The sequence below is a fragment of the Epinephelus lanceolatus genome, chromosome 9, assembly GCF_041903045.1.
Source record: "Epinephelus lanceolatus isolate andai-2023 chromosome 9, ASM4190304v1, whole genome shotgun sequence".
Lineage (NCBI taxonomy): Eukaryota > Metazoa > Chordata > Actinopteri > Perciformes > Serranidae > Epinephelus > Epinephelus lanceolatus.
In genome coordinates this window covers 33,778,640-33,793,674 of record NC_135742.1, presented here as the reverse complement: position 1 = coordinate 33,793,674, position 15,035 = coordinate 33,778,640, and the positions used below count along the sequence as shown (strand labels likewise).

The window sequence follows — 15,035 nt, the reverse complement described above, 5'->3', positions numbered from 1 at the left end:
CCCATTAATTCCTCTTGCTTTCTCTTCTATTTTCTTTCCTTTCACTTTTTCCATGTCTCACTGTTGATTATTTCCCTGCGTCATACACTCCATAGACCTTTGAAAACCTTGAGCAGCAGCAGCAGAGAGCAGTTATAAAAACAGAACTTTGAGAATTTTACAAATTAGCCTATTGGCTTGTTGTACAGTCAAATGTGAGAATCATTACATGTAGGAAGCTCCTCCTAAACACCATTTGGTCTCCTTACCCAAATTGAATAATACCTTGTACCTTTGTAAGCCAAGGCCACACCAAGTATGTCTATGCCACGTTTCACTAGCGGTTTTTAGAAAACAAAGTATTTCTGTTGTTTGTTTGTTGCACTGTCAAACTTAATTCTTCTTCTTAACTTCTTCTTCTTCTTTTTTTTTCTTTCCTCACCTCCTTCAGGGCATCTGGCGTATTCCAGTAGATGAGATTGATCGCCCAGGAAGTTTTGCATCTCATATGAACCGATCCATTGTCCTCTTGCTGGAGGTGCTGTCTCAGCTTAAGGATCACGATACTCTGGTGAAAGTGTCTTTCATGCTACAGAGAACCCCTGACCAGGGAAAGTAAGGACCCACTTTGTGTGATACTGCTGTTTCTGTTATGTATTAAATATTTGCTCCATGACATCTCTCCTCTTGCTTCTTTCTCTTCCACGAAGGAAGTATTTACGGGATGTTGACCGCCAGGTTTTGGCCAAGAGAGCATTTTTCCTAACTGTAAAAGTCCTGGAGGACAATCTGAACAGTCTCACAGGGGTAAGGAAGCACAAATCACTGTACACACACATACTAAGAGCTGAGAGCCGCTCGGTGTTGTAGACGTCTGGCATGCACCCACTTTATGTTTTGACAGGTTCTGTTCTCTTTCAGGTGTCTGAGCAGCTTCACAAAGCGCCTGCGCCCTCCATGGGGGAGATGACCACAACAGATGCATCCAACAGGCCCAGTTCAGAGGACAGCAAACATGCACTGCCTAAGAAGCCAGGGCTCACAGAGGGAGCCTGTGCCACTGACACAGGGCCCAGGGAAGCCTCTCAGGCACAACTCACCTCACCACCGCCATCCATAGATAAAGGAAGTAAAGTTCAGGAGATCTACCCTGGGAAGGTGGAGACTGCTGGAAGTGAGGGGCACAAAGCAGGGCTGGAGGAACCCATGGAGCTGGACACTGGCCACTGGACGAGGCCCTCTCTTACCACAGATTCTCAGGGCAACCAAACAGAGGCTGAGACCTCCCTGAGTGCCGTGGAGCCCCAGCAGAAAGTGACTGAGAGTAGTCGAACACCAGAGCTGTCTCTAGAGGAGCTAAGTATCAGTTCCAGGCAGCAGCAGCTCCAAGCCTCGGCACCCAAGGTCACCGTGGCAGCCAGTGGGACTGATCAAGGGTTATTACGAAGGCCAAACAGGAAAAGGAAACTTCTTGAGGATGTGGAGTCTGGAAAAACTTTACTGCTCGATGCCTACAGAGTGTGGCAGCAAGGCCAGAAAGTCATGACCTACGACCTGGCACGCATTGAGAAGATCATGTCAGAGACTTATATGCTCATAAAACAGGTAAACCTCTCCAAGCTGTACATAATTTCCTGTGCTGTGCACACACAGTTGGCATTATCGTTGCGAGTATATGCGCTGCTATCTTTTTTTGTTATTTTGCAAAGTCATGCATGCTTGATATGAGCCCTCCTAAAATAAATTGTTCTTGGGAAACCCCTCTTCTAACTGAATTAGTAACACAACACCCACTGTAAAAAGGGGGCTTTCCCTCTCTCGTTTTCAAACACTGCGACAAATTCTGCTCCTAAAATGTGGTTTTGTTTTTACTCTCAGTAACCCAAATTCAACCTCTCTGACTTTGGTCTTCTGTTGTTACTGCTGAAACAGGTTGCTGAATCTAAAAGTAGCAGAACTGGGTACTTTTGAGATGATTTGGGTTTTTTTTACACTATCCCACAAGTAGGTGGGGAGCTGCCATGGATTAGTCATTGTTAATTTTTTTTAATGTAACTTTTGTAAATTGATACATCTGATCAATGTTTCCACAATTTAAAATTTGCAGTGATTGGCCCTCAGGTTACATATTGAACATGCTGAATCAAGCCAGGTTTGCTCCCATACAAAGACTGCTGAATGGTGACATACTTGTATGTAACGGCTGCAGAACTGGTTCCAAAAAGTAAAGATGAGTAGTGGCAAATCACCATCATAGACTGTCTGACAGACGTCCGAAGGTCTCGGAATGTAGTGACACAATTTTTCTACCAGTTTGGACTCACTAATGTTGCTTGCACCTTGTCACAATTAAGCAAGTCGGAGTGGTCCTGCATTTTAAAAAATTAGGAACATTTTAAACACTTGCGTATTACACGGTACAAACACTGAATATACACTTTCTCAACAGGTCACAACAGCCTATAAAACTGAAAAGCATCTCTTATGACATGAAACTGAAAATACAAAATGGGGTTGTTCTTTCTTCGTCCCAGTGATCGACATATCTCGGTGATGCCCATGAATGAACGTTAGAACTTTGAATGTGTTTGCATTCACATTGTCCTTGTCTTATACACAACTCTTTCTCCGTGGCTGTTGTAGCTGACTGGGAACCCACAGACGGGCCTTCCAGCCCTGGTGTTTCATTTGTGGTCATCATGACTGACTCACGCACCTATCCCCTTTTGCTAACCTTAGCACCTGTTGCTTGTGGGTACATATAAATGTTTCCAGGAGGAACTCGCACTTGTGAACTTTGCTTCCACATTACGTGCATCTGTTGACATGCCATGTATTCTCCGGGCACCAGACCATGGCCGCAGCCCTACTGTCTGTGTAACTATGCTCTTTATGTGAAATTGATGAATCATTATGTTAACCTTCTCTTGCGTAGGAGGTGTCAAAGAAGCAAGAAGTTTCTTTGTATCTCTCTTAAGCAAATGTTCCTCAGTTGTTGAAAGTTAGTCAAACTCCAGCACTTTGTATGGCATCGATGAAGTAGTTGCAGAGCAGCCCACATCAGCTTATATAGCCATATTGAGCCGAAGATCAATGCTTGCCCTACAGAAGTTGCTATGTCATTAGCTGTGTAATGCCAGAGAGCTGTAGCTGGAGTGGGAGGGTTGTAGGCGATTGACAGCTGAAGAGGAGAAAGAAGAAATCAGAGGCGACGGGCCAGCTTCAGCAGCTCTTGTTGTTTTTGTTTTGTTTTTTTAGGTGCTTGGGTTACAGCGAAGGTTTTCTTTTCCTGTGCTCTTTAAGAGACAGCAAAGAGAATATTTTCTCAGACACACCCAGAAGAGAGAGTAGCCAGAACTAGCCATGACATGTTTGCTGCCACCAAATGAGTTGTGCAATTAATACGCCTGGACATTTTCCAGAAGCGTCTGCAGTTTGTGCACCTACTTGCACAAACTGCAGACACTTTTTGGTTTTGTGGTCTGCTGCATTGCACAGCTGCATGTGGCTATACTTTCGATCTGTATCCTGCATCTACAGTATTTCACTCTTGTTTAATTTTTTGTCATTGCTTCTGCACATTTAAATCAGATATTTTTCATAAGGTGTTACATTTCAAAAAGCCATTAAATCACGTGTTCTAGACAGACAGGGCATTTCCTGGCATCAGAACACAGTATGTCCTGCTATTTTAAGTGACGTGTTAGAGGTGTCTTGTTGAAATTAGCCTCATTCTGATAGTTGTCATTATGTGATTTTGGTAAGTTATCGCTGGCAAGTGTATGTGGTTTGACAAGGAAGATTTGCAGCGAGCTAGACATATATTGAAAGCAGAGGGACGTCCTCGGTGGTGCACTGAAGCTTGACTCAGTCCATTTAACAATTGGCATCATTTGAAAACTAGAATGAGGCTGCTGTAAAATCCCTCCCTTTGGGGGTCCCTGAACCGCTGCATACAACAGGCTGCTGGAGGGAACATAACAGCTGTGTGAACAAGATTACTGCTAAGTGTATGATGTCGGGCTCTAGCTAAGCTCACCAACTCCCACACATCCACTCTGTACTGGGTCGTAATGTGAGCCTTCCTTTACTGGTGCTATGATCAAAAGGCAGAAGACATCTTACTGGCTCTGATGCAGAATCAGAGGAATTTGTTGTTGGTTTGGAATTAGTGTGGAGACATAGTGAGTAATTAACATGGCGTGTACACAGGACAGGTCACCTCAGAAGTACATGATGAATTTGCAGCACTACACTCACAGCTTCAGTGTTGCATGAGGAGATTTTACTGAATAGAAAAATGTGTGTGTAAAGATATGAGACTGGAGTACAGTATAACCAGCGCTTAACACTAACTTTTAGAAGTGGTTGCCGGGCTGCCAACCAAGCATCACCTTTTGGTTGCCAAAACTGAAAATACAGTTTGCACCTTATGTTTTGAGTAACTAAGATACAGTGCAGTTATACGTCAGCTTAATAATGAAAATATGACATAAGAGATTGTTTAAAATCTTCATTTTATGAACTGAACAAAATTGTTTGGCATTTGTGTTTTATCAGATACCTCACAACTTGAAACTTAAGTGTTATCAGTTAACATGTCTCCCCTCAACTCCGGGCATACAAAATATCAGTAGTGTAGCTGTTATAATGTCTCTCATAGATCCCTCAAAACTGAATCCAGCTTGTAACCGGTAGCTTGTTCATCCATTCTCTCCCTTTTGAAGTGCTTTACCACTGTCTCTAAAACAACCAACACACATGCAGCATCGTCATGTGTGTTTATGTGTGATTCTGGCTCTAACAGTAATGTTTAAATGTCACTAATGCAACAAATGTTAAAAATGTATTTATTTTGGGGTGCTGTATATGTTAAAGGTCCAGTGTGAAGGATCTGGTGGCATCTAGCAGAGCTGAAACTTCTCCCATGTGCCAAGTGTAGGAGAACTACAGTGGCCAATGATTGCGAATGGCCCTATCTACACCCAGTTTTTGATTTGTCTGTTCTGGGCTACTGTAGAAACAACATGGCGGACTCTGTGGCGAGGACCAACTTTGTATGTAGATAATATAAACGCCCCATTTTAAGCTAACACTTCTTGTTTTCAGGTGATTATAAGCTAATGAAAAATATAGTTCTGAATATTATATACCTTTTCTGCCAATAGATGCCCCTAAATCCTACACACTGGACCTTTAAAAGGTGGTTGCCAAATTCACAAAATGGTTGCCAGTGGGAACCTGGCAACCATTACTGTGGAGCCCTGATGACCAAGAGCGTAATAAGATATGTTGCTCTGCCCTAATGCCTTTGTTCTGGCTGTGTTCTCCTTTCTCAGGTTGATGAGGATGTAGCTTTGGACCAAGCTGTGAAGTTCTGCCAGATACAGTTGGCCACCTCTGCCCAAAGACAGGTAAAACACTTAAACTCAGCATGCTCATCTGCCATCTTTCTGCTGCCTCTACAGTTTCTCTCCCTTGTGCACTGTAGCTCCTGCTGTAGTTAACATCTATATCGAAAGCTAAATGTATCTATTTATCCATGTTTAATCCAAGCTGATATAAGTGCTTGTTTAATGGGATCGGATTTACATAGTAAAGCTTTGAAGATTTAAGGCTTTACTGAAAACAAGTTTATGATGCAGCAGCAGTATTTTAGTCACTCGACAAACACGGTTTTTCAAGTATGGCAAAACAAAATATCCAGTCATGAAATTATCATAACAGCGGGTTAAGATTTAACCAAGCAGATCATTGCTGTTAAATTGCAGCCATCGTGGCACTGTACCTGCATATTCAGGATTAATTGAAGTCTGTTCTCCAGCATTGCAAACTTATGCTTTACCAGCCAAGCTAAAAATACTTGTCTGTGTTGTCCTGATGTTGCACACCGACCCATTGTCAATCCAAGTAGACTGAGTGCTAATTTAACATGTATGCCGCTTAGCTTGTAATAGCAAGTTTAAGGATCAATGTTTAGTTGTTGTGTTATATGTGGGGACATATCAGGCGGCATCTGTAGTAAAATGTGCTTAACTGATAAGGAACTTCAAGTCTATCCTGCGTCAGCCTGCCAGTACTAAATATAGCTCAAAGCGTGGTGTGAATGCTCCCTGTTGTCCCTTCAGCCTCACTCTGTAGTTGCTAAACTTGTCATCAGTTTCAACTGAGCAACGGTATGCATGTTGCAAATGTGCATGTGAATCACAAGGCAAAATGACAGAAGTAATTAAATACAATAAATATCAAATTGTAGTAATTCTAATGGCTTCAGCCAACTATTATCTCAGCTTTGTCTTCAGCAGTCATATTCTTCATTGAATCCTTAGTCGCTCTGCCTCATCCTGTGTCAGTGACTCCCCCTTCCTCACATCCCTCCTCCTGCCCACACAGTCAAAAAGGGTTTCTCTGCCCACATCCTGTTGTCACGGTGATGTTCCCCTGAACCTCAGGCTCATGAGAAGTAGTTGCAGGCAAAATGAATCTCCGCTTTCTTAGTTCACTGATCGTATCATCTTATTTTCTGCATGAATCTTTTTGTCTTCTTGGTTAGTTTGGTCCGTACAATCATTTGTCTAATTTTCACGCTTTAAAACAGACACATGGATAACGGTGCAGATGAGGCACAGAGCTACAAGTCACGTTTCTCAAATGTGTAAAAACCTGTAATACCTTGATGCACTTTATGTTTACACTAAATGTTTTAAAATGATCAGGTCTTATTTTATTTTCAATTAAATTGTATCTAAATTCCATGCCAGTATGCTTTATCTGAAAATTGAATATAATTTGGAAACAATTTCTTTCTCAGTCACCTAAAAATTAAAGACATAGAAATAGGTGGTAATAAAAAAGGTCCCCACAGTAGAAATTTTATCATAGCAGCATGACATAACAACTTTTAACTCATCAAAATCAAAAATTGTTTAGTTAATTTGAATAGTTGTTTTATTATGACCATGTGTTGTTTAATTGGTGGTTAATAGTTAAAATCTGAAATAGTTAAAATCTAAAATGTGGCGTCTGAACCTATGGAAGCAAACTGCATTTACTTGAGAAAAAAATTGCTCTGTTTTTCCTGAATTAAAGAGATCATTAACTTAGAATTCTGAGGAAAGTTTTTATGGAAAAAAAATCTGCTATTGTTTTTTCCTAATTAGAAATAATTAGGAAGATTTTTTTTCCATGAAAACATCTTCTCATATTTCTGAGATAATTTTGTTAATTCAGAAATAAAAAGCAGATTTTTTTCTAAAGTGAGTGTGTTACACTCTCATATTAACCAGACACTTTCCAGTCTGCTGATAAGTGCCAGGTAAATGTGATTGCTGTTATAATTGTCAGATATTGTTGAGTTGTTAGATATTATGATAATTAGTCTGCATGTGGTGGTTTGTGTTCACGTTGTGTCTCAGTGCTGATAAGATGGGGTGTCTCTGTGCACCAGCTCACTCTACAGTCTCATAGAACTGCTGTTTATGTATAATTATTGTGCCACCAGCTCATGTCGTGGTTTGCATTTGTTTGCGCTCGCATATAGTGGGAAATGTGAGTAGGCACCTTGGAGTTTTCAGCTCGGGGGCATGAAAAAATCCTCGCCTGCTTCTTACAGATTCACACATTCCTTCAAGCCCCCACAAGTGCAGAGCGAGATCTGCTCACATAGTGCTGAGCCGGAAAATTGGCTGTGTTGTTCTCTGCGTATTGTTTGCTCCCTCAGTTCAATGCCATATCAAGAGTAAAGCTTGACAAGGCTACATGACCTGTGCTCTTTGTTAGTGTCACTCACTGAATGTCTGATAGAATTTCTTTAAAAAAATTGTTTTGTTTTGAGACTTGGGGTACTTAATTAAAATACTTCAGTCTCAACCTCCTGTGCATCAGCAGACTTGGAACAATGTTGAGGTTTTACTCGTCAAAGGATATGGACATCAGCTTCACAGGGGCGCTCCAGTGTCAGTCCCATTTGTGCAGGCAATTTAATTAAAATGTTTGGTTGGCCGGTCTTTCAGTTGTGTTGGAAAGATGACCAAACCTGTGCATGACATCTACAGCTGCTCTAATGTGATTTGTAGTCCAATCACGATAATTGCAAAGAACCATCTTTTCAATCCACATTGTGGGACCTGAGTTTGGCTGCCAGCGGCCCACTCTCACCACACGGCACACACTTGAGGAACCTACAGGCTTGCTGCATGCTATGTGCTGCAATTTTCTCAGGTACAGTGTTCTTCTATTGCACACGGTCCAGCTGACTTGTTGGTGTCTTTGTTGACAATGTTTAATTCATGAGATATGAATCATCAAATCTGGCTGTGGAGCTGCTGCAATGCTCGAAGCTGCTGTGTGCTGCTCTGTGTGGAGCTGAAGGATCTGTGTGAGCTTTTGGAAGGCTACTCTGTTTGTTTGATTTGCCTGTGCTCTGCTGTGTGAATCCCATGGGGAGCTCCATCGTACACAGCTGTGATTCTGAGCACAATATGACTTAAATCCCCAGCAGAGAGCATGAGAAAAATTGTATGAGAGCTCTGTTATTGCCAAATTATCTTGTGTTAACATACTGTATCTGTCAAAACCTGCTTGTCATGACAACGTCGCTGTAGGCTTTTGAAATCTTGACAAAACTGTAATGCATTTAATGATTAAATTAACCTCTGAGACAGAAGCTCCTCCTGTAGCAAGTCTGGAGTCACGTTTACTTTTTACATGCTTACATAATAAATGCAGCACATTTCTGTGTATCCTCCTACTGGATATGAAACTCATTATTTCTCAGCTTGTTAATTTTTTGCCACAGTTCATACATGAGAGTGAAGAGCTGGGTTTACAGGCACACACAGCCTAGTTTTCATCCAACTTTTCATCCATTTTAAACTGAAAACTAGAGAAGGTGTATTCATTTCTTATAACTGTGCTCCTCGGTGTTGCCATGACAGCGGCTGTGGGAGCAGGGCGGCTGTTGTCACAGGTTGTTTGTGCAGCTCTTGTGTTTGTAAGTGGTCCTCAAAAGGACTCACAGGAAAGTAGCTCAGAGGGATGCAGTGTGGTGCAGACTAGAGCCGAGCTCCTTACCAGCACCCAACAACAGAGTCCAGCACACAAGTAAGCCTGTGAGCCCCTGGGGGACGACATCGCAACTCTGTAAAGGATTTCATTACTACTTCTGTGCTAGAGCGTAGACTGATATTGCTGATGCGTGTTGTTTTAAAAGTGCAGTGGTGTCGACTGTGGCTCACTCCGTGCCTCTGGTACTGAGTCTCTGACCAGATTCTTTCTCCAGGGAAGAGGATGTACAGCTCTCAGAATGCTGCCTGAGCAGAGAAGGGTTAACGCTGCAGATGGATCCCCAAGGTCAGTCACAGCTCCTCACGACCACTGCTCTTCTTCTGTTTCCAACAGTCTGCAGGCGATGCCCCGACCACACCCAAGTACACCAAGGAGCACCGAGACCTCTTCTTCCCCGCCTCCCAGCCGACACCCGTCCTGCTCAGCCACACCACCTGCCACCCGCTGTCCACCCCGGAGGGTCAAGCCAAAGTGGTGTACGAGCCCCTGAGCAAGTTGTCCAGACCTCAAGCCTCGGGCTTCCACGATCAGCCGCAGCACAGGAGAGCAGCAAGCCACCCGTCTGCAGCTATGGCCTTCCTACCACACACAGGTAGAGTGGCCTCCACTCCAACACCACTATATGATGTTGTGTGTTTTTGCCACAATGTTATGTACACACATTTTAACAAAGGTTATTGCACTCTCTGATGCTTGGAAGATAAAATGTTCTTTTGGTAGAAATTGGTAATAACACAGGTGTAGTTTGACACTACTACTGAGGTGAAGCTTTGCAGTCATTAGTTCATTTTGTAAAGATCTTATTGTGACCAGCAGGGGGCGTCTGTGGCCTTCCACAGATCTGTTACATAACTGCAGACTCTGCCCTGCTTATGTTTTGCCTGTTGGGTTTTGTCAGTTCCCCAACAAGAGTTTTAGAAATCAGTATCCTCCAGATTGTGACTCTTTTTCCTGAGCTCCTGGAGGGGTTTGGCATCATCATCATCATCATCATCGTTGATGATCCTCATATTGAATAATCTGGCTTGCTGTTTATGTCATGTTTAATATCTAAAGATGCAGTTCCTACACTCAGCCTGAATCCCTCTGATATGAAACACCAACTCAGGCTGTGAGCTTGAGTCTCTAATATGTTGTATTTAGCCTATTTATCGGTCCGGTTATGAGATGTATTTATTATTTAGAATGTTGTAACAATCATTAGGCTAGTGGAGCCATTAGAGGGCAGTAAACAGCATTTGGGTGCACTGAAGGCAATCCTCTTGTTGTTGAGGCAACTTTTATTTCTTTTCTGCCAGATAAGTGCTCAATAAGTGGAGCTGTTGCATTTGGCTCTCTTCCAGATGGCTCTCCTGTTTTTGGCCCATTTTCAGCTTAATGGTCATGAGCTTTTTACTGAAACCTCTGAAACCTTAACCTAATGTTACCTCTTTGACGGTCTGTAAACATCTTGCAGGTAACAAACTTCACACAGTTGTTGCTTTTGAGATGCATGACATTAAGGAGTTTTGTGTAACACTAACTTTACCCAAACCCTAATTTAAATTGAGCAGAAACATCTAATAACAACCAGCAATTCTTTGACAGGTGTGATGACATGGGTGCTGTACTTAAATCATAAGCAAAAATTAAGCATACAGAGCTCATTTAAGACATATATACACATGAATAACCATTGATTTATCGATACATATTGATTCCAAATATTTAAAACCGTTTCAGTACTCACCTCCTGCAGCATTTATATGCTGTTACTGGCTTTCTCGCTATCTCTTAATGTTAATCAAAATAAGCATTTAATGTATCCCATCCGCTTCTTCATATGAAGACAAACATTTCTGATGAAAAGGAAAAAATCTACAACTTCAGAAGTCAGTACAAATTCATATTTATGGCTGATAACAACTTTCTGTTTCATGTGGAGCTAACATTTTTTTTTAAGTCAATGTGAGAATATATTTGAGAAGTCTCCAGAATAACATTTTTGGTCCTTGTTGAATTTCATTGTGATATTTTCAGCACCTCAAGTGCAAAGAGCAGAGCTTTAATGAATTGGCTGCCAGGCGCAGCGCTCTGCAACACAGCACTTTTCATCTTGTTTCTGTCTTTAATTAGAAAGCCCACAATGCTGCTCCACAGTAAACTTTACAGAGCTCTGTTTCAGGGTTCCCCAAGTCCATCTTGTCACCTATTACATCCACACAGCAGTTCAGATGGACTCTTCATATATAAGTGTCTAACAAGTAGCTGCATATTCGCAATGTATTTCAAGTCTATGAAGTTGGATGACTTTTGGAGTTGTTTCAGAAACAAGTGTATATACATATGCACATACACACAAGTTAGCACTAAGCAACACTGCAGTGCTGTGTATTATATAATGGTTTCCAAGGCAACATTAGTGGAGAAGCCTGAAAGGGTATGAGATCATTTTTGTTTTCATGTATGCCTGTCTGAGCTGCGGGGTGGATTTGCAGTTAGTTGACATATGCACATTTCAGGTAACTGTTCAATGAAAGGAACTTAAAAGAGGAACTTAAAAGGGAACCTTGAAGTCCCCATCAGATGGAAAAATATTGTCAGTTAATTGTCTGCCAGAAAATGCCAAAATGTACAGCATGATTTTACTTTATTACCACACTAAAATACTGTAATCTTTACTCACTATGTCCTTACGATCTCTCTTACGATCCTTCGTCAGTGGTTTTGTCCTATGTCACAGGGTACATGGTGATGATAAAAAGTCTGGTAATTAAAGTCTGCTGCAGTTATCTTTGTTGGCGAGGGATCCGCTTAGATTACTGTGTTTTTGTAAAAAGGAAAAAAAAAAAAGATAAATATTGTTTAACTGCTAGATACCAGGTGGGCCCTGTGCTGATGGTGTTGATGATATAGCTTTAACATGTATTTTCGTGGTGTATTGTTTGTGCTCACAGAGGAGCGAGGGGAGGAGCCCTCGGAGGGACTTTCGTACCGACAGCAGGAGTCGCACCTTTGTCAGCAGATGAAACTCGCCACTGTATCCCAAGGGCAAGAGTCAGCAGCAGGCTGGTTCCAGGAGGAGCCTGCCACATGTAGCACCGCACAACCTTGCCCAGGTCAGAGCCTGTGAATCAGAGGTGTGACAGAAAGAAATGGCCACAGCAGGATACGTGATGTTCAAACATAAACTGTTGTGTTGTCAAAAATATCAATGTAGCGACACATATCGATTCTGAAAATCTGACACACATACTGCCGCAGTGCCCCCAAAGCTCCGCCTCTTCTCGCTCACTCACAGTTCTCTCTTACTGTTTCTCAACGAATTTTTCTCATTTGCTACATGAAAATACATAAAATCGCATTGAAAAAAAGAAAGAAAATGAGACTGTGCCTTTATTTAAAACACTTTATCACCTTTTGAAGGTGTGACAATCCAAAGACTTTTAAACATGTGCACTACCTCAACAAGAATATTGTTTTCACAAATTTGTAATTAAATTAATCATTTAATTAATTAAATATATTTTAATTATTTCAAGTTTTTACTGCAATTGTTCTCTAAGAGCCAAGACATTTTTTAGCTTTGTTATATTTATCTTTTAATAAATATTTAAAATTTTATGCTCCCAGTGTCAATTTTCCCCCTTCAACTGAAGATTTTTCAGGGTACTATATCAAAGTTAGAATTTCCAGTGTCCTGACAACACTACTAACAAGGACTTCAGTGAATTCACCTACCTTAAAAATGTTCTTATGTTGAGAAATGTCCTCTATTTTTTTCTCTCAGACCAGCAGCAGTATGCCAGCGATGAGCAGTCAAAACTTCCAGACCCCAGCCGAATCCGCTCCCGAGTCCCACCCAACATGCCAAAGCTTTTCATCCCTTCCACGGTTACCAAGTTCCCTCCAGAAATCACAGTAACACCTCCGACACCCACACTCCTCTCCCCCAAAGGCAGCATCTCAGAGGAAACCAAACAAAGACTTAAGGTATGCAGTTTGCCTCCTAATGAGTGTGCTTATGTGTAACTGTACATAACCAAAACTGAAGTCCAGCGTAACACTCAACAGTGACCCCTGCTGTCTCCTCCTGTACAGAACGTCATCCTGTCATCTCAGTCTGCAGCCACAGTCAAAAAGGACACTCTGAGCCAGCCGGCGCTGGAGGTGCAGGAGACATCCAGCCAGGAGTCGTCTCTGGAGAGCGAGTCGGACGAGGAGGACGATTACATGGACATCTGAGCCTCGGAAGGCCTTGCGTGCACGCTGAAACTGAACAAGGCTTTTGTCGCAACGTGGCGTCACTCTGCCAAACCCTGCGCCCTCTGTCTTAACAAAGGAATGGTACACGTCACTGCAGCTGTCTCTGTTGATGCTATCGCTCCCTCATGTGCATTACAAACCAATGCACTCCCAAACTGAAAAAAATGCAGTATTCTCATCTCCTGTCACGTCACAGTGTCGCTCTGCTTGTCAACAGTGACGGCGTGTGTGACAGACAGCGATGGCTTTACTCTCACAGCATGTCTGTAATGTGCCATTTATGCATATCATACATCAGCTTATCGAGCTCTCCTGCAACCCGTCGCACACTGGATCTGGCAAGAAAGACTTTTAGCCTTTAAGCCGACCAGTCCCCCATTTATGCATCTTTATGTTTTTTAATGTCGTGCGCTTACTGTATCTCCGAGCTGCAGCTAAATCCTCGTCTGAAAACTCGCCAATCTGAGGTGCCTCAGTCTGGACTGATGCTCGGCAGCATGTACCTGCTGCTCACCACTTTGATCACTTACTTTGGCATGAGAATTTCATCTGCAAGACACATTGCATCGGTACATGATATATTTCAATGAACACAAAGGTGAAATAAGGACAATCGGCTGCATTCGAGGTTCACACGGCCTCACAACCTGTAGCAGATTGGAAATGTTTACACTTAACGTTTGGGATGTTTTTCAGTTAGCACTTAACTCCGTGCTATTTTTGTATTCTTGTAATATTTTGTCCTATATCAATTTTCTTTTCTTTTTGTGTGCATTTGTAGCTAAGAGGAACAGTTCTTACCAGGAAGTCATCCTGTCACCAGCACTGATCTGAATGATATAAGGAGGGGTTTCAGTTCTTATGAATTAGCTTTTGTACATATCACAATCCAAATATCTTTCCAACGTGTTTGGCTTTAATGGGTCGAGTATTAAGATGGAGACGTGTGTGCATGTGTGAGAGTGTAAACATTAAGGCGCAGGTCACTTCAGTTTCAGTCAACTCAGGAAGCGACTCACGGCGAAACATCTCGTGACGGTTCCTGATTTTAGTGGAATTGAAATGCATGCCAAGGAAGACTTTCTAATACAGATGCCTTTCCATTGAAATCATTTTGGTAAATTTGTCACAATTCTAGCTTAACTCAGAGGAAGACACCAGAATGTTTTTTACAGATTGTTTTCTATAAAAAAAAAAGAAAGATATTTACTGATTATGTTTCTTGAAAGCTGCCTAAAAAATAAATTAAAAAATGAATGACACAAATGGATAATTGTAAACTATCACCCTTGATAAAAAAAAAAAAAAAAGTTTTGTAGTTTATTTTAATTGTTTTTGTTTATTTTTCTGTTGTAAGATAGTTTTCTATTGTTCTTCTGGGAATGTACCACGGCTTAAGAGGTGAGCGGGCTTCAACTCGGCCCGGCCACCCCCAGGCTCAGGCTGATGGAGGGGAACTGTTCTCTGTGTCTGGACTGAATGCATTATAGATGTCAAACCAAAAATATATTTGAGAAACACATACTTGCTCTGTGTGCTATTTCAAATGCCATCCAGATCTGCATAACATGTTATCATCATAGGTAGGACAGTGGGTTTGTTTGTACTCTGTATGAACTCTCCGCAGAGAGCTCTGACCTCCTGGGCTCTCTGAGAAGAACATTAAGGTGTCTCAGGGGTTTGGTAACTGTGCCTGCTGTAAATATGGTTTATCATAAGACCTATAGATATACTGCTTAGTGATG

At 41.8% G+C, this 15,035-nt stretch overlaps 1 protein-coding gene across 5 annotated transcripts in view; it reads left to right on the top strand.

Annotated features, from left to right (window-relative positions):
• The window catches only part of cabin1 (calcineurin binding protein 1), a 40,487-nt gene extending 25,675 nt beyond the window's left edge, over positions 1-14,812 (top strand). For all 5 annotated transcript variants that reach the window (XM_033619561.2, XM_033619559.2, XM_033619558.2 and 2 more), the window contains 8 exons: positions 431-594; positions 690-786; positions 901-1,584; positions 5,319-5,393; positions 9,379-9,637; positions 11,982-12,143; positions 12,815-13,017; positions 13,126-14,812. In XM_033619561.2, coding sequence (XP_033475452.1) covers positions 431-594; positions 690-786; positions 901-1,584; positions 5,319-5,393; positions 9,379-9,637; positions 11,982-12,143; positions 12,815-13,017; positions 13,126-13,269 — 1,788 coding nt within the window. In that variant the 3' untranslated portion in view covers positions 13,270-14,812. The remainder of the gene's footprint in view (positions 1-430; positions 595-689; positions 787-900; positions 1,585-5,318; positions 5,394-9,378; positions 9,638-11,981; positions 12,144-12,814; positions 13,018-13,125) is intronic.
• Positions 14,813-15,035: the final 223 nt, after the last annotated feature.